The sequence below is a fragment of the Neopelma chrysocephalum genome, unplaced genomic scaffold (assembly GCF_003984885.1).
Source record: "Neopelma chrysocephalum unplaced genomic scaffold, ASM398488v2 Primary Assembly neopelma1_63, whole genome shotgun sequence".
Classification (NCBI taxonomy): domain Eukaryota; kingdom Metazoa; phylum Chordata; class Aves; order Passeriformes; family Pipridae; genus Neopelma; species Neopelma chrysocephalum.
In genome coordinates this window covers 6,196,463-6,217,865 of record NW_020897720.1, presented here as the reverse complement: position 1 = coordinate 6,217,865, position 21,403 = coordinate 6,196,463, and the positions used below count along the sequence as shown (strand labels likewise).

The window sequence follows — 21,403 nt, the reverse complement described above, 5'->3', positions numbered from 1 at the left end:
CCATCTTTTTGGAGTGATTCTTTCCTCTGGAGGAGGGAGCATAAAGAGGCTTTGGACATTTTCTGGCCAAAAAAAGTGGGCATTTATTTTCAGCAAGGCATGGAATCATCTCTTATCTCCAGATTTCTTCTGCTCACCTGCCTCTATCATCTCTTGGCTGTGGTACCACAAAGGGAGAAAAATGTTGATACTGACTTAGGTGTGCTGGGATCAAATCTCACTGGAATTAAGATTGACATGAAAGCTTAAAAGTAAACCTCTCTTGCTCAAATCCTTTTTGTGTTGAAATAATTGAAGACATTTGAGGTGAAGGAATGGGCTGAGGTCATGGTGTGTCCAGTAATGGTATGACTGTATTTTCTTTAGTTTGGACAGTTTAATGTCTTGAAGTGGGTCTTGTTTCCTCTTATTAAGTCCTGCAAATATCATGGAAAAGGATCTCATAGCTCAGTCATGCAGCAGCCAAGTGTTGCACAAGCACCTGCCTCTCAGATTGGCTTCACATCTTTAGCAGAAAACTATGCATTTTAAAAATTTTCAACTAAGGAAAAAAGGATGCATCTTTTTTTAGTTGAATGTTTTCCTATGTTTCTGGACCAGAACTCTACCTTTTTTTTTTCTATTAAAAATTTTTGGATTTGTTTCCGAAGATGTCCTGTATTTAGAAAAAACTCTAGCTTGTTTGTCGGAACATTAACTAAAACAGCCAACAAAAGAATGTGACACTGTTGTACAGGTTGGAATGTACATGAGTTGAGTGAAGTCATCAGCTCTTCAGATGACTTGGAGAGTTTGGCCAGTGTTAAATTTATTTGAAATCACCCTGTTGGGACAGTGTTGGCCTGAGGCATCAGCCTACCAGTGCAGGCTGGGCTCAGCCCTTTGCAGTTACCTGTAACCCATTAGAGCTCCCAGTCCCACCAGTCCCACTGGTTTCCACCACCAGTCCCTTCGTGCTTGGCCATGCCTCCAAGGAAACAAGCCTGGCACACTGGAAGAGCTGTACTTTCCCCCTGATTTAATTATAACCAGTTATTACCATCCCTTTGCCCTGTTTTGGATTCTTTACATATTGTTTTGGAAAAGCTTAGTGGAATCGCAGCCTTTGTATATATAAAATATAGGATGATTGAAGACCTGGCCACTTCTTTATTTAGCTTCCTCAGCCATGTGTTCCTCCCAAAGCATTTTCCCCTCTTGCTGCCAGATCACTGTTTAAACTGTGTGTAAATATAAAAGGAACTGTGGATACAGTTTAAAGATGCTGCACCATGTTGGAAGCAGGGCTTACTGGGAAGAAGACCTTCCTAGAGGCCTTTTTCCCCCTTGTCCCGTAGTTTTGTGGCTCCCTTAGGACAGATCAAAAGCTCTGTTTGGGTGCCACTGTTAAGTCTAATGGCTCTCTGGTTATCTATCCCTGTTTGGACTGAAATAGCTCTACTGTTTTTTTTCTTTTAAACTGAATTCTTTCCTGTCCTTGGAGTATAGAGAAGTTGTAATTAGGAGGAGAAAAAAAGAGACCCTTAGAACCAGTATGAAGGAAGGAGATACAGACAAAAGAGGCTTCTGTAAAAATTATGAAGCAAAGAAAAATAGCAGGTTTGTTCCTTTTATCATAAGGTTTTCTTAGAAAAAGTTGAAGGCAGGAACGAATGGCCGGGCTCTACTTTCTGCACTTGCAGCATCGCTCTGAGTGCTGATCTTGCCCTTCATAGAATCACAGACTGCTTTGGGTTGGAAGGGACCTTAAAGAAAGCTCACCTTGTTCCACCCCCCTGCCATGCACAAGGACACCTTCCACTAGACCAGGCTGCTCAGAGCTCCATCATCTGCAGCTTTTCTTCCTCTATAGTCCTGGAGCTGGACAATTCCTGTGCTTAGGGGAAAGTTTTCACGTGTTTTTAGTGAGTGTGGAAATCACACTCTGCTCGTAACGCCCTCGGCTCGAGCATCACACACCCCACCTGAGTCACCCACGGTACATGCACAGACCGGGGAGGGCTCTGACAGCACATCTTATGTACTGGCCTTTCTCCAAACAAGCTTTTTGGAGGTGGGAAAGGCGTAAGTGTAAATTGTTTACAGCCCGAATCCCGAGGGATGAAGATAACGTAAACACTGGCTTTTCAGGGGGTTTCAGGGAACAATGCCCCGAAAGTGAAGCTAAATTGCCACTATTACTGCTCAAATCTTTTTTTCTCCCTGTGTCACAAGCTGCCCTCGTGATGCAGTGCCATGACGCTGCCTGTCTGTAGGGGATGGGTGGGTTTCCTGCATCAGAGAGACAACAAAATTATTTCCCTCTTTTTTGTTCCTGTCTATGCTGGAAGCAACACATTGATGGGCTGTGGGAAGGATGTGCCAAGCTCCAGCACTCTTTCCATGAGCGCTGTATTGAAACCATGGGATGGAATAAAATTGCAGCTCCGGGGATATTAAAAGGGAATGCATGTCATTCTTCAATTTCATTAAAAGCCATTAACATTGGAATGACATGGTCACTATTTATAAATCCCCGGTGCAGATGACTTGGTACAGCTGGTCTGAAGAAAAGGCTCAATGGAAGCAGGGAGTCTATTTGCATTAATGGTTGTTACGTGCTGCCCTGGCAGCAAGAGGAGAGAGTGAGGGCATGGACCATTTCAATGTCAGTGATTGTGCCACGCACAAGTTCTTGTAACTCTTCAACAAATCCCAGTCGTGATTGGAAAATGAAAACACTGGTTCAGAGCAATGCTTTTGAAACATAACGTGTTGCTCTGTAAACCAGTCCTGAGCTGTTTGTACTGTCTGTAGGGGAAAAGTTGTCTTGGAAGTGAAGAATGAATGGAGAGAAACTGGGGGCAAGGAGACCAACCCTTTTTTTATTTTTTAACCTGTGAAAATTACTCAAAGGTCTTTTCTGTGCAGAGGGATATATCAGGAGTATGTGATGGGTCTCCTGCAGACCCAATGACAGGGTGTGTTCCCACCTCAAAGCAAGAGCCACGTGGTGGCCCTGAGGGACCATCAGCACTTAGGAATACAGCAGGTTTTTGGCATCTCTTGGGTTGCTCTTAGGTGGTGTCTGCAGTCCCTGCTGCAGCAGTGGATGCCTGGAGCAGGGAGGAAGGGAAAGGGGTCTCTGAGACAGATCCCACTGGCACAATATCCCATAAAATTAAAATATCTCTGTGTCCATCTTGTTACCATGAAAATCTATATTTGAGCCATTCTGTACAGCACTGAAAACACTGAAAACAGAACTTTCTCCTCTGATGACTGTAGGTGCTCTCATTACAGAAAAAGGTGCCCTGGCACACGTGCTATGGGGCTGTCCTTGGTCAGGCTGTGGAAAAAGGGAATGCACAGTGAAAGTGGTGTGTGACAGAACAGCAAAGCCACTGTTGAGGTCCTTGGCTGTTGGCCTCCTAAACTGGGCTTAACTTGCAGTGAGGACAGCGCACTTGATTTGATGCATCAGAAGTTGGTATTGGGCTTCAGACCTTCCGACAGTAACAGCCATTGAGAAAAAATAGTTTAGCATTGTCAATCCATGGAACTTGGACCCCGTTTCAGTATGAATTCAGTAAACCTAAGCAGAACGCAGTCACCCTGGAGAACATGAGGGGTTTTGCTCCACATCTCTGCTCCTCTCCTCCCATCTTTGGGTCTCCAGCTGTGTTCATTCCTCCAGACCAGTCTTTCCAGCCTGAAGTGTTGCATCTTTTAATGCTCTCTGTGTTATGGTGCACATTGTCTGTTTCTAGAAAACAATAATATATCACAAAAATAAATATTCTAATCACTGACTGACAAGCTGAGCATTTCGATTTGGAAAATATTTAGTCTTCCAACCTAGCACTCCTCAGAAACCATTTGTGGAGTTGCTTTAAAAGACATCAGCTGCTCACTTCTCATTACTCTTGATCACCTCCCAAAACTGTGCAACAGACTCTGAGCTTAGGACTAGAAGATAAAGTGAGCTGAGCAGCCCTCTGCTCTCCTGAAGTTAAGCTTCACTTTCTAAAGAAGGTAACAATTTTGCAAAACCATAATACATCAAGTAAGGGGCATGGGTTTGTTCTCACGGTGTATGAACTCTTACGCATATGCAGCATATTAGTGAGAACATAGTCCAAAAATTCCCAATAAGAGCTACAGTAAGAGTGGCCGACTGATTATTTTTGACAAGATGTTTTTATCTTTAGCCAGTAGCCAAAAATTTCATCTAGTTCTGCATCCCATACTTGATGACTTTCAAATCCATGACATCTTTCAAAGCTCTTTGGCTCGTGAGCGTGGCCTCTGGACTGACACGAGCCAGTGGACTTGGGTGTCGAGCCCGTATAACAGATTACAATAAGCTGTGCCATTTCCAAGGCTCCTCATCTGTCATGCAGCTGCTTTCACTGCTTGCACTGAAAGACTTAAGCAGGGATTATGGCATGAACCCTGCCTTTTCTCCATCCCGCTCACTCTCGCTCTGTCTCTCATTAACCAACTCTAAGAATTTGTTACTAGAGTTGCAGACTCATTGACCCAGATTCGCTAATAATACGGGGAAGAGGAGATTTTTTTCCGTGCTTAATCGCTGGCTTCTGTGTATACTTAGTGCTATTTATATGCAGGAGAACTAAAAGCCCGTAATAAAGATGGAGCCAACTTTGCAGCAAAATTCCTGCGTGCTGACAGTGAGAGGCACAACAGGAGAGAGACAGGGGAACGGGGAGATGGAGGCAAGCGTGGGTGGTCGTACCTTTACTTGCAGGCCCAGCAGTAGGTTTTTTGATAGCAGACCCTGCTCTACAGCCTGATCCACCAGACCATATTGGTTTAGCTCAGGGCTCCCCACTTTGCTCTGAAAATGCCTCACCGTTGAAGTCATGCACTGCCTTTCTTTGTGTCACATTTGATTTCCTTCACCACCAAAAGCAAAGTCAAGCAGAAGGTTTGGAAGTGGGCTGGGAGAGTATTCTTGCCTGATCTGGGAGAGTGCTGGCTCTCCTCATTCTTTGGGGCTTGTGATAACTTCTAGGTCGTGGAGGATTTGCCATCAGCACTTTCCATCCTTGGAGCAGAACTTCTGTCATGTTTTATTTTCTGCTTGGAGCCAGCTGGTGGTTTCTGGGAGGGAGACATCGGTGTTTCAGCTGCACTTGCCATCTTTTGGCTCCGGTGCTGTTGTCATGAGGAGATGCTCAGATAACCGGGAGAGCTAAGGCTTGGCATTGGCTTTCCTGTCAAGGCAAACGTTCTTTTCCAGGATGTGGTTGAACTTTGATATGAGCTCCCCACTGCAAGGAAAGAGCTAAAGTTGAGAGCAGAAATGCAAGAGCTCATTTCCTGAGGACATGGTGGGAGAAAGGAGGTGGAGCAGCCTGGAGTTGCTGGAGTTGCCTGTGTTTGCTGGTTTGAGAAAAAGGATCAGAACAAAAGGATTTGTCAAAATGCTGTTGGGCAAATACCTCTGTGTTTTCGTGGAGGAACACCTAGAAGCCGAGAGTAAATGTGTCGTTAGCCTCTGCCTAGAAAAAAAATTGATTTTAGTATTTTTTAAAAATTCCCTGTAAAATGTTTGGTCTCAAGCATTAGCCACAGAGCAAGAGGGTTTTCTTGTGAAGACAGGCAGAACTCGATTTTTGCAAGCTAAAATCAATCCCCGTTCTCTGCCAGGGATTTTTCTGAACTGTTCTGCAGTGAAAAATTATATATATCCATTGGATATTTGCATCAAGAGTCACCTCAGTCCCACAACACACCGTCTTCTAATGAAAAAACAACTTCTGTCTTTCCTCCTTCCCTCCTTCACAAATGTTTCTTCAAAAATGTCACATTTCCTGTAATTCATAACAGGCTCTTCAGTGTCCCTTAACACCTCAATTTCTGTATCATTCTACTGCAAGTGAACCGTTTTTTAACTCCCTGGAAGTTTGTTTCAGGTTAGAGAACCAGGCAGGGCGACCTTCCATCAAAGCAGGGCTCTGGACTAGTCATGCAAACCACAGGAATTTACATGGGGGATATTTATTAATTGTCGAGTTTTCCAGTGTTTGAGCCAGCAGGACGTTCAGGAATGAGGCCAGGTTTTTTTTGTAGCAGCCTTATAGTGGATTTAGTTGCCTAACTTTACAAATTCACACTGGTGACTGTGGAATAGGCGACACCAGTGTTTCCCACAGAACTCCTCAACACATTTTCTGCATTAAAAAAAAAAATGTCTAGGCAGTGCACTTAATTTTTATGTGAAAAGATATTTATCTCCTGTTCTCAGAAGATAAGATCTTGTCGGAGCAGAATCCTGTCTTGTGTTACTGTTAATGTTTGTTATCTGCAGTAACTGTCTAATCTGTCTCTCCAAGCCTTCCAGTGTCCGGCTGCATCATCCGTGGCAGTCGAGATGCTGTGAGACAAGTGTGGTGAGGACCATGCTTTGACTGGACCACACTGGGATTGACTTCAGTCCAGGAGGGCTGTTTCTAAGCTCGCAGTCATGCAGTGAACTTGGCCTTCTTGTCCCCACCTGGTGGGATTTTCCTGTCACAAAGCAAAAGCCACCTGCCCTCTCTCTCCAGACACCTTGTTTAATGTTCAACAGGGGTGTTGCAGCAGCGCCGACCCAACTATCTACTGTAATAGGAAAAAGTTCTCATGTTACAGATAAAGCAGCGGCCATAAAGATAAGGTGTGGGTGTGTTCAGTGGATTCCCTTTCACCTGTGCAGCGAGGCTTGATAGACAGATTTCAGGCCACACGCTGCTGCCTCTCAGACTCTCCTCTGAGCTTTTCAGCCTCTCCTCTGAACCTCTCAGCCTTTCTCTGAACAGCACAAGGACACCACGCTTCCTCAGCCCACTGATGAGCTGTATCTGCTGCGAGCTGGGTGATGGTCCCAGTAATTTCTGTTCCCTTGACATCCTCACTGTATCCAGGACACATCCCTGTTTGGCACAAAGCTGCCCCTTGTGATCCTGTGCATCTCTTGTCATGGATTTACTTGTAGGGGGTCCTCAGGAAAGGGCTGTGGGGCACAGGGAATGTCTTTTGATGCAGACCATGGATTTATTGGAGGGGCAATGCTCTCCTCCTCCTGTCAGACTGCCCTCACTGTGACTGCTGTAGCTCTGGTCTCCTTGAACGTTATTCCCTTCTCCCTTGATTTAGGGGTATTTTATACTGCCTGGCTTGTCCAGGCAAGTGAAGACAGGATTGATCTGGCTTAAGGTCACTCCCCAGCTGAGCAGCCTCCTCCATCCCACACCCTGGAGAGCACCAGCCTCGGAGAGGGCTCTTGTGCTGAATTTTGTCTGCTGCTGTCAGGGGGATTACAGTGCCGCTGCAAACCCGATGCTGTGAACAAATGGGTGAAAAAAATGTTTATTTTTAGAACTGGAACCATGATAAATATGTGGAATTTGTCCATGGTCTGCCTGCTGTACCTTTTTGAAATGCAAAGTGCACGTCTGTTAAAATACCTCTCCAAAGGTCAGCATAACCTCCGAAATGAATGCGCTGGCCTTTTGGAAAGCAGGTGAAGCTTCAGATGTGCAGTTGAGAGCATGGGGCCCCATAACCCAAATCTGTTTCAGTGTTGTCTGACACCATAAGGATGTAGATGGAAATGCTGCCTTGCCAAAAGGGTTTCTTCTGCACGTTACAGTAAAGAGCCTTAGACCATTCTTCATCCTTCAATTCAGCTTTTTCTTCCATTTTCCTGCCTTAATTTATATGTGCCGAAGTCTCTCTTGTGTGTTTAAGGGACATGCTGTGAGCATCATGTTTGCAGTTAGTGAGACTAGGGATGAAAAATGGAAAACTCTGGAATACAAATAAGGAAAATGTTGGATGGAACCTCAAGACATCCCTCGAGGGACTCAGTTGGTCCCATGTGATGATGTAGGCAACCTGCCAACATGCTTACAGGGCTCACAGATTGAAGGGTTTGAGAACCTTATATTTTTTAATCCATTTAGCTTCCTGTGGGGTGGAGGAATAGTGTTACTCTCTTTCAGACAGGGAAGTGAGGCAGAAAGAGAAGAGATTACTTGCTCAAAGCGTTGTAGGAATCTCATAGCTGAAAAAAAGAGTTGACATAGCTCTTTGCTGCCTGTCAGGCACCCTTGGGTAGGGTGGCACTTCTGCCATGAGCTTGGCTGTCATTATCCCACCGACCAGCTTTTGGGTAGGAAAGCACAGTCAGGAGAGGAGAGGATTTGGAGAAATAGCAGAGGGACTGAAATGTGATCCAAACTATGGAAGCTGAGCTGCAAATTAGGGCAATTCAAAGGCATAAACATCCTGTTGAGCTTGCCTAGTCCCCGTCAGTACATAATGAGTAAAGCACATGCCCCAGTTCAGCTTCAGGCGTGTTTCAGTGGGAAAGCTCTGTCTCCCCTGCCTCGGGTTATGTCAGGCTTTATTCCTGGTGGCAACCAGCAGGTGTTCATGCGAGGAGGGGACGATGTTATAAATAAATTATCCATTCATTTCCTTATGGAGACTTTCCTATTGTTTAGTCACAATATGCTTTCCTGTTTTTAAAAAAACAAAACAAAAAGTGCCAGACCCTGGCCCCGGGTTCCTCTCTGGCAGGGTGGACCCAAAGCTGCGTTTGAAGTGGGTGCCTGTGTCATTGCTCTTCTGTCACTTGTGCTGCTGGCACTGTCACTGCCACCTCAGTCCTCTGTGCCTTGCAAAAGTGGTGTGAGAAGAACCTGCCCTGGAGTGGTGCTGGAGGAATCATGTCCTGCCGTGCTCCGTCTTTACACGTGTCTTTTCTCCTGCAGGTCGATGTGGGAGGAAGGCTGGTGCTGCACTGGGAGTGGAAAGCAGGGTATTCTTGGGATAGTGGAGAGGAGAACAAAAGCTCTCTTCCCTCCTTCCGCCTCCTGGCCAACACAGGGACATTGAGGCCAGGGCACTTGCTTTCACAGGTTGGGGTAGGGGGGTCTTCTCTTCTCCCAGTCTTCCCCAGGACTCTGGCTTCATGGCCCTGCCATGGAAACAGCAACCCCCTCCCACTGGTGTAAGAGCAAGGATGTATTTATTTACACCGGTGTAGGACAGGATTAACCATTACCTGGTGCTACACAGCGACTATCACCTACAGAAGGAAGAAACATAAACCCACCTTTTGTTCAGCTGCTGCACTTGCCTGTCACAATTTAGGATTGCCCTTTTCGTCTTGCTGCAAACAGAAGCTTTTTGCCTTTGTAGCTCTTTGACTTCTGTGGCTGATGCCTGATTGCAAGGGCTAATCGTGTGTTCAGATCTTGTCTGTGACCCCTCTTCTCTTTCATTTGCAAAGGCAGTTGCTTAGTGCCTCTGTTAATTCAGACACAAATGCAGGTCCCAGCCTCTTGCTGCCCTGTCTGCTATGGTTTTGCTTGCAGAAAAAGGTGTCACAACTGCAGCCTCCTGCCAGCTCTCCCAGCTGCGTTCCCAGCATCTTCTGGTGGTTTTTCCCAAGAGAGGAAAGCGTCAGAAAATCCATCCCTTGTCACGAAGAAAAGCCTGGGGTTACACATAGGGAGGAAGCAGCTTGAAGGAAGGGCCAGGCAGGCGGCTTCTAAAGCTTCAAACATGGCAAAATATTTCAAAATGAATGTGAGCATGTGATGCAGTTTTATATTTAACAGGATGGCTTGGAGCACTCAGGATATGTTCCATTTTTGCTTTAAAAATCTACAAAGCCAGGTGCAGAGAGGAGGAGAGGTGGAGTGGGTGGGAAATGGGGAGCCCGAATTGCCTGGAGCACCATGGTGGTGGTGGTGTGATGGGATCCCAGGTCTTGAAGCAAAACCCCATGTATTCAAGGATATGCAAAAGAGTTTGTCTCCACCTCAGGGAGCTCATAGCTAAGGCTTAAGATTAAAAGTTGAGCTTTTGTCATTTCCGCTTCATGCTTGTGTGAACTTCATTTTAGGCCCCAAATCTGCTTTTCTTGGAATTGGTCTCAAAATTGCTATTGACTTAAAATGCTGAAAGATCTCACCCATAAATTCTCCTTCTCCCATCTGTAAAACGAGGATGGCAGGATTTCTGTGCCATCTGTGGTGCTGTGAAGCTGAAAACAATCACCATTTATAAAGTGCTTTGAGCTCAAATGGAAGGTTCTATGTAAAGTCAAGGCTTTGCAGGATGAAATGCTCCTTAATGTGTCAGTTGCATCTGATATCTGAACCAGTGGCTGGGTTGAAAGCTTTGGAAGAACAGCCTGGTGATGCAGAGGTAGTGCTCCAGCTGCTAAATGTGCTGGTTTATTTGTGTTGTTCAAAAGTGCCTGTTCATTGCTACAAAATTAGGGCCCAGAGGAGCCAGTGCTTTCATGTCCACAAAAATCAGTCTCCTACATCTGTGTTCATCTCGAGCATCTCTGACATGTGACCATTCTCAGAGCTGATGTGTCTCTGGCCGCCATGTGAGTTAACAACACAGGCATTGCAAATAGGAAACCCGGAGCCACAGGCACAGGTGTTAAGCCTTTCCGGGTGCAATAGGATGCATCTGATGGGAACAAAGGATGTTCCTTTCCATCCAGCTTTGCAGGGCGTAGAAGGGAAGCTGCCTAACCTTTGCCCTGAGAGCTACATTTGCCTTGTATTTGCATAAAGCTGAGGGCCAAACTGGGACAACAATGAGCAGACTGTGGATAAGCACAACATTGTAAGATTAAATAGCAGGTCCTAGCGAGGAGTGCAAGGCACTCCCAGCAAGGCAGGGCTGAGCCAACACGTGGCAAGGCAGGGCTGAGCCAACATGTGGCCCAGGTCAAGCACTTCTAACAGAGCCACTGGTTTCTCCTTTTGCAGACACAAGCCACCAGACCCGCTCTGTCTCCAGCCGCCCCTATTACAGCCTGCCCAACAGCAGCCATGAGAGGCGCTCGGTCCTCGCCATCACGGAGCCGCCGCGTTTCCACTCCCAAGCCAAAGGCAAGAACGTGCGCCTGGACGTTCACTCCCGCAAGGCCACGCGGAGGAACAGTTTCTGCAACGGGGTCACCTTCACCAACCGGCCCATCCACCTCTACGAGAAGGTGCGGCTGAAGCTGGTGGCTGTGCACCACGGCTGGAGCGGGGCCCTGCGCTTCGGCTTCACCATCCACGACCCGTCGCAGATGAGCTCTGACGAGATACCAAAGTACGCCTGTCCAGACCTGGTGACCCGTCCCGGATACTGGGCCAAAGCTTTGCCAGAGAGGTTTGCTGTGAGGGACAATATCTTGGCCTTCTGGGTTGATCGTCACGGGAGAGTCTTCTACAGTATTAATGACGAGGAGCCAATACTGTTTCACTGTGGTATTAAAGTTTCTGGTCCTCTTTGGGCACTCATAGACGTCTACGGAATTACCCATGAAGTGCAGATACTAGGTAAGTGTGTGTTTGCTCTTCTGATTGCTCTTTCCACAGAGGCATAATCATGTAGAAATGATGCGTGATCTGTGTGGTTGATCATTTCTATGGGACACTTAAGAAAATTGATTTGCTGTTGGTTTTGTACCTCAAATTAACCATTTTCCTTTTGCCAGCACTAGGGATCCAGATATTTCAGAGATGTCAGTGATGGAAAGCCCTAAGACTGTACATTATAGCAGCCATGTGAAGGGATAAATGGAAATCTTTACTGTGACTTCACCCAGCTTTCTCTGAGCTGGATGTGCTGCTGTGGCATGGAAAGACATGGCGCTGCTTACAGCAAAGTCCCAGGGACTGAGCAGACAAAGATGACCAGTGCTGACTTCATTCTTTCTCAGCTACCAGTTACTGCCAGTCCATTGAAAACTACCACCCACTGCCCAAGAGTTTCCTGGAACCCTTCCCCTCTCTCTTGGCCTTGGTTCCACCCAGGCTGGCAGTTTAAGGGGCTGGATTTGCAGACATGACCTGACTCACCCTTCCCTTACACATGGGCATCACACTGCATTCAGATGGTGTCTGGCTGATTTAAAGGCATCATCCTTGAGGAGGGCTGAAAGAGGGGAGAAATTTGTTCCCATTAGCAAACCAAGCCGATTGCCATGGAATGACTTTCCTTTTGTGACTTTTATGGCACTGAAATTTCAAATGAATTCAGTGTTAGATGGTGGGTTTTGAACTGGGCTACACCACAGGGAATCCTTTTAAAATACAAGTGTTGCCCTTTCCCAGAGGCTCCTAGGAGCTGATTGAGTTTTAACAGCCAAACTCAGCTGCACCTGCTCGAGGGGATGGTGCTGCCGTCCTGGCACAGAGCAGACACCAGTGATAAGCTGTGAAATGGTTAGTCCAGTGGGCAGGCAGCTACATCACATATTCTTCTAAATGGTGCCAATTATTTTACAGGCGAGAAGGCTAAACATAAACAACACTTTTCCCTGTCTGCTGTGCCTCAAATGTGTAATTAAACCTTACCAGTAGCTTATCCTGTAATTGCAAGTGCGATGCACTCCAGCCGCTGGTGCTCATCACAGAGCAGGAGTGTTTGCTGTATTGGCCAGGGCAGCTGCTTCACCAGAGCACTCCTTCTTCCTCATTAGGTTGGAGTTAGAAAAATAAAATGCTGCTTCTTTCTGCCCCCCACCCCCTGTCATGCCTGCAGCATCCAAGTGTGCAGAGTGAAAGACTCAGCCTGGGAACACCTGTACTCTGATGTTTTCTTTTTTTTATTAAAATACCACACAAACTGCCTTGGGAATCAGGGTGATGCTCAGCATGATGATCAGGGCGATGATCTGGAGCACAGGGGACCCAAACTCCTTGCTACAGATGTGGTGGTGTCATAGAGGATGTGCTTGCCTCTGTCTCTTCCTCCCAAAATTTTGTGAGTTGAGAAAGCTGTAAAATATAACTCCAGTTCTGATGCACAAAATGCACCTTTCAGCATTATGAACTGTAGAATCACAGAATGGTTTGTATTGGAAGGGACCTTAAAGATCATCCAGTTCCAACCTCCTGTCTTGGACAGGCACATCTTCCACTCGACCAGGTTGCTCCAAGCCCCATCCAACCTGGCCTCGAACACTTCCAGGGATGGGGCATATCCATCATGAAGTTTGGATGTCTTACTCCTCTTTCTTGCCAGACACCCTGTCCTTGCTAGAAGGAGCTGGTCCAGATGTCAGTCTACCCCAGTAGCCTCTCCTGCTGCTGAGTGAGGCAGCCTCTGCTTTGCAGGTGCTGGCTGGATTTGAGTGTTTTTCCTTCTTTGGTAAAAGCCTGGTGATTTTCTCCTTCAAGGAGCAGGCAGTGTTGGTGCTGGGCTTCTTCACCCCTATCTCTGGGAAGACCAGGAGTCTGCTTCATTCACACAGACTCTTTACTTCCACGTGCTTCGACTTTGCTCAGTGGGTTGAGGCTTTGCCTTCAGAGTCAAGTGTCCAGGCTGCCCTGGGCAGGGCTGGAGGTAGAAGGAAGGAGACTCCCAAACTTCTCCACACCTTTACATCGTCCCCCCAGCCTGGCATGGCCGAAGTGAAAATCTGGAAAATGAATTAAGGATCAACATCCTGACTTTCCCTTTGCTGTGAAAAGGGAAAACAATTCTCTGCCATAAAAATCATTCTAACACCTGCAGGAAGTAGCTTTTGTGACCAGCTCTCCATTCAAAATCTCTGCAGGGCTGAGAACACCCCTGAGATGCAAAACTTGAAATCTTCCTTAAAATGACCTCTCTTAGACACACCTGTGCCTGGACACGGTTATAAGGCAATGACAAGGAGTGTGGAAAGAATATCATGCTTGTATTCCTTTGCCCATCACTGTGTTGTGGATTTGACTGGCACAAGAGCTTTGGACAACAAGATATTGAGATGTTTCCTTCTTTTACAGAGTGATCTCAAAGCTATTAGACCTCTCCACTGAGAAAGCTGTAGGACCACACTGATTTACAGCTTTTTCCAGTTCACCAGTGCAGGGGAACTCCCAGATCACATGGGTACTTTGAAACACTTGTTTTTCCTTGGCTCGTGCCAAGATGCAGCTATTTGTCTGCCTTCTGCCTACTCCACACCTGACTCTCCACCAATTACTGGTTGACCTCTGGCTGATTTTTTCCATTGATTTTCCATTCAGAGGGACTGAACCTGTAGGCTGAAATAATAATTATAACCATAGAAGTAGGCGGTTGTATCTTGACTCTAATGCCTGTGTCACTGGGTTTATCTCACAGATAGCATGTTCGCAGAGACCATGACCACTGCCCGGCTCAGCACTGCCCGGCTCAGCACTTGCCTTCCACAGAGCAACCACGACTCAGCCAACTTCAACAACAATGAGCTAGAGAACAACCAAGTGGTGGCTAAAATTGCAAACCTAAACCTAAGCCGGGTACCAGGACTTGCGACAGACAACCACATCATCCCCTGCTGCCCAAACCGGCGGCATCACACACAGGGGGTCCCGGCCTTCCTGGACACAGACCTGCGGTTCCACCCCACCCGCGGCCCTGACATCACCTTTTCTCAGGACCGGATGGTTGCGTGCACCAACTGGCAAGAAAGCAATAGGACTTTGGTGTTTTCTGACCGGCCTTTGCACATCGGTGAAAGCCTCTTTGTGGAAGTAGGACACCTTGGGTTGCCATACTACGGGGCCCTTTCATTTGGCATCACTTCTTGTGATCCGAGTACTTTACGGACAAATGAGCTCCCGGCAGATCCAGACTTTCTCTTGGACCGCAAGGAGTACTGGGTGGTTTACCGAGCATTCCCAGTCCTCAACAACGGCGACATTCTCAGCTTCATGGTCTTGCCAAATGGAGAGGTGCACCACGGGGTGAATGGAGCCAGCCGAGGAATGCTGATGTGTGTGGACACCTCACAGTCTCTCTGGGTGTTTTTTACAATCCATGGTGTAATCAACCAGCTCAAAATACTGGGTAAGTGCAGCCAAAAGAAAGGATATCGGGGAGCGCCTGGCTTGTGAAGTTCCCTGGTCCAGAACCAGAGCTACACGTTTGCACTCACAGTGTTCACCGAGGAAGCAGCTCCTGATCTCACCTTGTGTTTGCAAACAAGAGTGAGTGAGACATGGTGGCTGTCACCTAGACGTGTGCAGCCTATATAAGTCCCCCAGAAATGGATGAAACTCGAAACATAAAATAAGCAGCAGGCAGGGATGGCTTTGGGGGGAGGCAGCTGTATTTCAGTGGCTTTGTTTTTAAAGGAATTCTTTATAAACTCCCTATTCCAGCCAAAAGGTATTAAACTCCTGCCTTGGTAAGGATGATGATGTTTGTTAGCACAGCTCTGGTTTAAGCACATGTATTGGACAGTAATTGCTCCTCAAGCACTGCCACAGCTTGGGTATCAGCTGGCACTTGATCCATTGCTGGATCTATCAGAAGGGATTCTATCAGAAAAGCAGACATTGATGACTTTGTAAAGCAGGTTTTCCTCATCCAAAGCAATGCCCTTACCCAGCTGACAGTGAGACAGCGACAGCTTGAGGCCACTGCTGCTGGAGAGATTGGGACTGTGGGGAAGTGACTTTATACCCCAAATGTCGGATAATCTGGTTCTTCACTGAAGCACTGAACAGGCACTGTACAATGGCATAATGAGGTCCAGACCCTGGAGGTCACATCCAAAATCATGCACCTCCAAACTCACTACATATCATTACTAAGGGGCAGCACTTAATTCAGAAGCTGGGCTTTACCCTGCAGCACCCTGTGTGTGGGGTGGGAGCAGCTCAGCAGGTGTTTAGCTGGGGTTGGGGTGTCTCTTGCCCATGGTGAGCTCAACTCAGCTCTCTCCTGTGTTCTCAGGCACGGTGCAGTCCAGCCCGGTGACCGTCTCGCCCTCAGGATCCCCCGGTGGCTCCCAGTATGACAGTGACTCGGACATGGCCTTCAGCGTGAACAGGTCATCATCGGCTTCAGAGTCATCACTGGGTAAGGACAGCCTGGCCCTCAGCTCCCACCACAGCAAGGCAGGAATCCAGCATGAGATGGGGCTGGGGCTGTGCAAGACAGCAGGGCAAGGTTAGGGGGAGATGTTACATTTCCTCCCAGACTGACAGAAGGAACTGCAGGAAAACACCAAGTGATGGAAAGATTTTCATGGCCTAAAGAAAGTCTGCACGTTGCTTGTATCAGCAATAGCATGGCCAGCAGGACCAGGGCAGTGACTGTCCCCCTGTGCTGTGCACTGGTAAGGCCACACCTCGAATCCTGGGTTCAGTTCTGGTCCCCTCATGACAAGAAAGTCATTGAGGTGCTGGAGCGTGTCCAGAGAAGGGCAACGGAGCTGGGGAAGGATCTGGAGCACAAGGAGCAGCTAAGGGAGCTGGGGGGGCTCAGCCTGGAGAAAAGGAGGATCAGGGGGGACCTTCTCGCTTTCTACAACTCCCTGATGGAAGGGTGGAGCCAGGTGGGGGTTGGTCTGTCTTGTAAGTATCAAGTGACAAGAGAAAATGGCCTCAAATTGCACCAAGAGTGTTTTAGACTGGATATTAGGAAAAATTTCTTAACTGAAAGGGTGGTCAGGCATTGAACAGGCTGCCCATGGAAGTGGTGGAATCACCATCCCTAGAACTGTTCAAAAAATGTGTGGATGTGTAAAAAAGGGATAGCAGGCTCTGCCTGGAACTGTAACTGTGCTACTGGTTGGAATACACTGGGGGTTGCTTGGCCAAACAAACCAGGCAGTGACTAAGGCAGGAAGAGCCTTAAAAACTGACTTGAGCGTGTGTGTTGTACAGTGTCAGGTTTGCACCACTGTGGCGACTAAATTATCTCATTCCTTCCTCCTCTTTTGCAGTGACTGCTCCAAGCTCCCCCTTGAGCCCCCCCATCTCTCCTGTCTTCCCCCCTCCGGAGCCATCTGGCAGCAAGAACGGGGAATGCACCGTTTGCTTTGACAGCGAGGTGGACACGGTGATCTACACCTGCGGACACATGTGCCTCTGCAACACCTGCGGTCTTAAGCTGAAGAAGCAGCTCAACGCCTGCTGCCCAATCTGCCGACGGGTCATCAAAGATGTTATTAAAATATACCGCCCTTAGCGCCCGCCTCGGGCTGTAGGAAGGGGAACGCCGCTAGCAGTAACCACGCCTTTCCGTCCCTGCTTATGGGTTATCGTGCTGGTCAGTCGTTATCAAGTGGCTCGTTATCTGTGTTTCCTTATTTGACAGGTAGGGCACAATTCAGGGATAAAATTGAGCTGAGGATCATGTAGGGCCCAAAGGCACGGCCAGGCTGTGTGCCCACAGGCGAATCCGGGGAATCACGGTCTGCACCCGACCCAGCTGCAAATGAGAAATTTCCCCTGCAAAGGTTCTTTTTTCCCTCTTCCTGCTCCGGAGGAGGCTCGCTGTGGTGTGGGTCTGCAAGGGGAGGTTGCCATTTGGTCAATGCCAGGTGCCACTGGGCTTCCTGACCCCAAAACCTGAACAGCTCTGGGATGCTGCCAGATGCTTGTGCTGTGGTGGAACAAAATTAGGATAAGGCCCAGCAGGAGGGTTCAAAGTGGACAAAACTGATCTGGAAATGTCCTGCTTATCTGTGTAAGGAGAACTAGCTAAAGCCAAATAGTAGCACAGCCAGATTCTCACTTGTTTGGGTTCTGTCCCCGTGAACAGGTTTCTGGGGTACATGGAGAAGCCAGTCTGGACATAGATAAAGCAGCTTTTGCTTTCTGTGGCAGTGCAGGGACTTTTGGCCAGGGAGGCTGAGACCTGGAGAGCTGCCATGGGGTAGCAGTGAGGAGCACAAGCCCACTGAGAGCCCAGCCAGCCCCAGCAGTGGGCAGCTATGAGGGGCGACTCAGGCCTGATGAAGCCATAATTTCCAGCCCGTGGATGAGAGGAGTGTTTGGATGGGAACACTGCAATCCTGGCTGTGATGGTGTTTGCCATCTCCAGGCACACACATCTGCATTTTGCTCTGCCCTCTTGGCAGGTGGCACAGCTGCCATGTTACCCCATCCTGCCTGGCTAGACCTGTCCTAGACCTTCCCCCACAGCCAGTGCCATGGCAGGGCTCAGCTTTCCTCCTGCTCCACCATGGGGACTTTTTGGAGCCTGTGGTGAGAAATTAATTTCTGACCCAGTCCCAGCAGGCTCACCTTTTTTCTGAGGACTGTGTATATGCTGATCTTACCTGCTATTTCTCCTGCCTTTCCCAGTTTTCCAGCACAGCTGGGTCTCAACGGTAGAGGAGAACTTGTTGAGAAAAACAGAGATCTATCTCACTTGGCTTTACTTAGGAGTAGGAAAGAAAAAGGCTCTGGGGCTATTAGTAGATGTTGGGACTTAAAAGGTAAATTGGTTTCAGGTGTGATGTTACAGCAACAGGCAGCAGCTGGATGAGCTGAGCAGCATTTGAGTGTGCAGCACTAGGGCTGGTCTGAGGAGCTCAGTGTCCTCCTCCCTGCTGCTCTAGCAGGAGCTGCCCTCCATTCTCTGTCCTCTGCCCACTTGCACAGCCCCTGTCCAGTCCTTCAGCCTGAGCCTGACCAGCTTCCAGCTGGTCTGAGAGGGAAAAAGAGAGAGGATGCAAATGGGAGGATGAGAGAGGGGCTGGTATTGCAGCTCGGTGACCATGTGCTACCAAGTGCATAAGAACGGCTTTTTCAGAAAGGTGCAATTTTAGTCCGCAAAAGAAAAAACAGAATAGCAACTCCTGTACATTTCAGGGCTTCTGGGCACAGAGGGGCAGCCTGAGGTTGTCAGTGCCTGTCATCTCACCTGGCCATTTCCCCTCTCCTCCAAGGTGCCGGTAGCTGTGGGTGCACAGCCTTCTCCTGCTGCTGCTGCCCAGGTGGTGGTTTGGCTGTGCCAGGAGAGCTGTGTTTGGTTACTGACCAGCAGCCAGCCCTGTGCTGCCATCGTGGAGAGCACACCCAGGAGAGCAGCTCATTCTCCTCCTGCAGTGGGCTGTGCCTGCCAGTTCGCAGAGCACGGGGAAACCTTTTGTTTTTTCCTTTAAGAACTGATGAACATTTTAATTAAGTGTATAAATGAGAGGCTGCTCTAGAGTGAGATCTCTCAGCCATTGCCCTGCTGCATCAGCACAAGGGCCCACCGACTTTGCAGAGCCCTTTTTGGAAACCTGGCTGATGGCACTGGCTGTGCCACCGCTGAGAGTGCTCAGCCCTCAGCAGAGCCACTGACACCGCAACTGCAGCACGAGTTCACTCACACCTTTACTGAAGGAGGTAGCAAGGGCAGCTTCCCTGCATCTGGAGCCTTGCCTGGACCTCCTGGCTGCCCTCTGCCCAGGCATTGCCTTTCTAGAGACCTCCCGGGTGCCACACTGGCAGATCAGGGTCCGGCTGTGGTGGGTGGGCACAGCACCAAGGGCATGGCAATGGCAGGGTATGTCAGCACGGGATGAAGGGACAGGCAGGTCAGTGCCTGCCTGGGGACAGGCTGCAGTGGGAAGCCTTTGCATGATGAGGAATTCAAGGAAAGCTGTCAGAATCCACTCACTGCGAGCGATGCCAGCCTGGATCAGGTCTGGGCTTGTGAGCACCAGTGGCCATTCCTGGGGCTGCTGTCCCGGTTTCAGGGGTGCCCAGTCCCTTTGGTCACTGCACAGCCACACCAGCAGAGCAGAGTCTGTTTGTTTGGCCGACACCTCAGGTCCTCAGTGAGCAGGAATGGTGCACGCCTGGGGTGGGGTTTATTTTGGTGTAGCTCTCTTTTGTATTTTTAAGCCAGCGAGGAGAAATACCAAATCCACCCCAGGCTGGGCCTGAGCTGTTCAGGACACATTGCAGAGGCTGAATTTTTGCTGTAGCAGCCAAGACCAGTTTCCAAAAGGGCAGCACCCAGTGATGCCAGCAAGGGAACCAGCTCAGACAGCGTCTGGAGCATGGCTGAGCAGCAAACAGGACGTGAGTGCAGTGGATGTGTCACCCTGCCTATCTGAGAGCAATGGGAATTTTCCAAAATAGGCCTCAAAAAAAAATGTCCAGGAAAAGGTAGCCTCTTTCAGATTTAATTGTTAGTATTCGTATTGCTATTTTTTTTAAACAGTCCAATGATATATGATTTGTACAGAAGATCTGTTTGTGCCTTATAAGGGTGTCTGTGCACTTTTTATCCTTTTTAAAGCAACTTTTAAAAAGAAAAAAAAAAGATGGGGGGAGAAAACAGCACAGATCAATGGTAGTTTTATAGACTTTTGTGTTCACTGAGAATCCTGCTTTATATATATATATATATGTGTGTGTATATATATATATATATATATATACTGGAGTGAAAAAGTGTTTATTTCCATGGATTTTCCCCCCTCTCCTCCTTAACCTGTTTGTTTAAAAATTAAAAAAAAAGAAGAAAGGAAGGAAGAAAGAGATGAGATTGGGGAACTCTTTTACCTTCCCCCTTTCTGAGACAGTTACTCTCTTGTCGTTACCTTTATGATTCAATACTGTGACCTGTACATCTTGTTTAAGCTGAATCAGATTTTGGACCTCTGTATTAGGCTTTTCAAGCAAATCATTTGGGGGACCGGGGGAGGGAGGGCATCGCACGAGGGGGGGAACTGCACTTCTACATGTCAGTACTCTATAGCGTTGTGTTCAGTGCTGTGTGTTTTACTTTTGTCCATTTACCTGTTTTACATTAATATAATTTTACTTGTTTATTAAACAAATAAAACTTTGGCTTGTACAGAGTGCTCCGGAATGTTTAAAAGAGCTTGAGCTGGGGAGTGATTTGCAAAGCATGGCAATACTGGTCCAGAGAGGAAGGGTCAGGGCAGCTCTCTTCATCTGCTTAAAAAAAGAAAAAGTTAGACACTTAACATACCTCTCATGAGCTGTGTTTTGCTTCTGGGAGTCACAGCCCAGTGCTTTGGGGCTGGGAAGTGTAAGAGGGTTTTCTGGTTACCTTAACTTTGCAAACACTTGCATGTTTGGCAGGCAGGGTGTATTTTAGGGCTACAGAGGTGAAAGGGTTCAGTGGTAGATGCTATCAAGAAGTGCCCCGAATTTCTTACCCAATCTCAAGCAAGGCAGCTGTCAGCCTGAATCTGCTCCTGTGCCTGTGCTGGGGCTGTGGCAGCCTGGGGACTGTGGGTGGCCAGAGAGGGGTGATGCAAACACAGCAGAAGGGCTGGCCTGGCTCTTTATTTCACAAGCAGAGGCCAACAGAAAGCTGCTCTGTAAACTGTTTATATCCTGAAATGTGGCCTGCTGAAGCCAGATACCAGTCAAGCAGCCTCAGATGTGGTTTAATGTGGAGTGGAAAAATTCATTCATAACTCTGCCCTGGCAAGCACACAGCCAGAGTTAAGTGTTCACACGAAACCCTTTGCTTACCACAGGTGGTGAGGGAGCCCGACAATGGCTATTTATACTAAAATGCCTTTTTTATACACTCTGTTGCCCCACTTTATCCACAGAGCTGATCCTTCTGAGATGCCAACAGGCCAATGCTGCCAGTCTCAGGCCATGGAGCAGCTCTGCACCACAGTTAGCATTGATGTAATGAC

General features: G+C 47.9%; 1 protein-coding gene across 1 annotated transcript in view; it reads left to right on the top strand.

The window, feature by feature from the left end:
- Positions 1–20,580, top strand: part of NEURL1B (neuralized E3 ubiquitin protein ligase 1B) — a 33,128-nt gene extending 12,548 nt beyond the window's left edge. The window contains exons 2-5 of the mRNA XM_027682800.1: positions 10,791–11,351; positions 14,128–14,835; positions 15,727–15,852; positions 16,721–20,580. Coding sequence (XP_027538601.1) covers positions 10,791–11,351; positions 14,128–14,835; positions 15,727–15,852; positions 16,721–16,965 — 1,640 coding nt within the window. The 3' untranslated portion in view covers positions 16,966–20,580. The remainder of the gene's footprint in view (positions 1–10,790; positions 11,352–14,127; positions 14,836–15,726; positions 15,853–16,720) is intronic.
- The last annotated feature ends 823 nt before the right edge of the window (positions 20,581–21,403 follow it).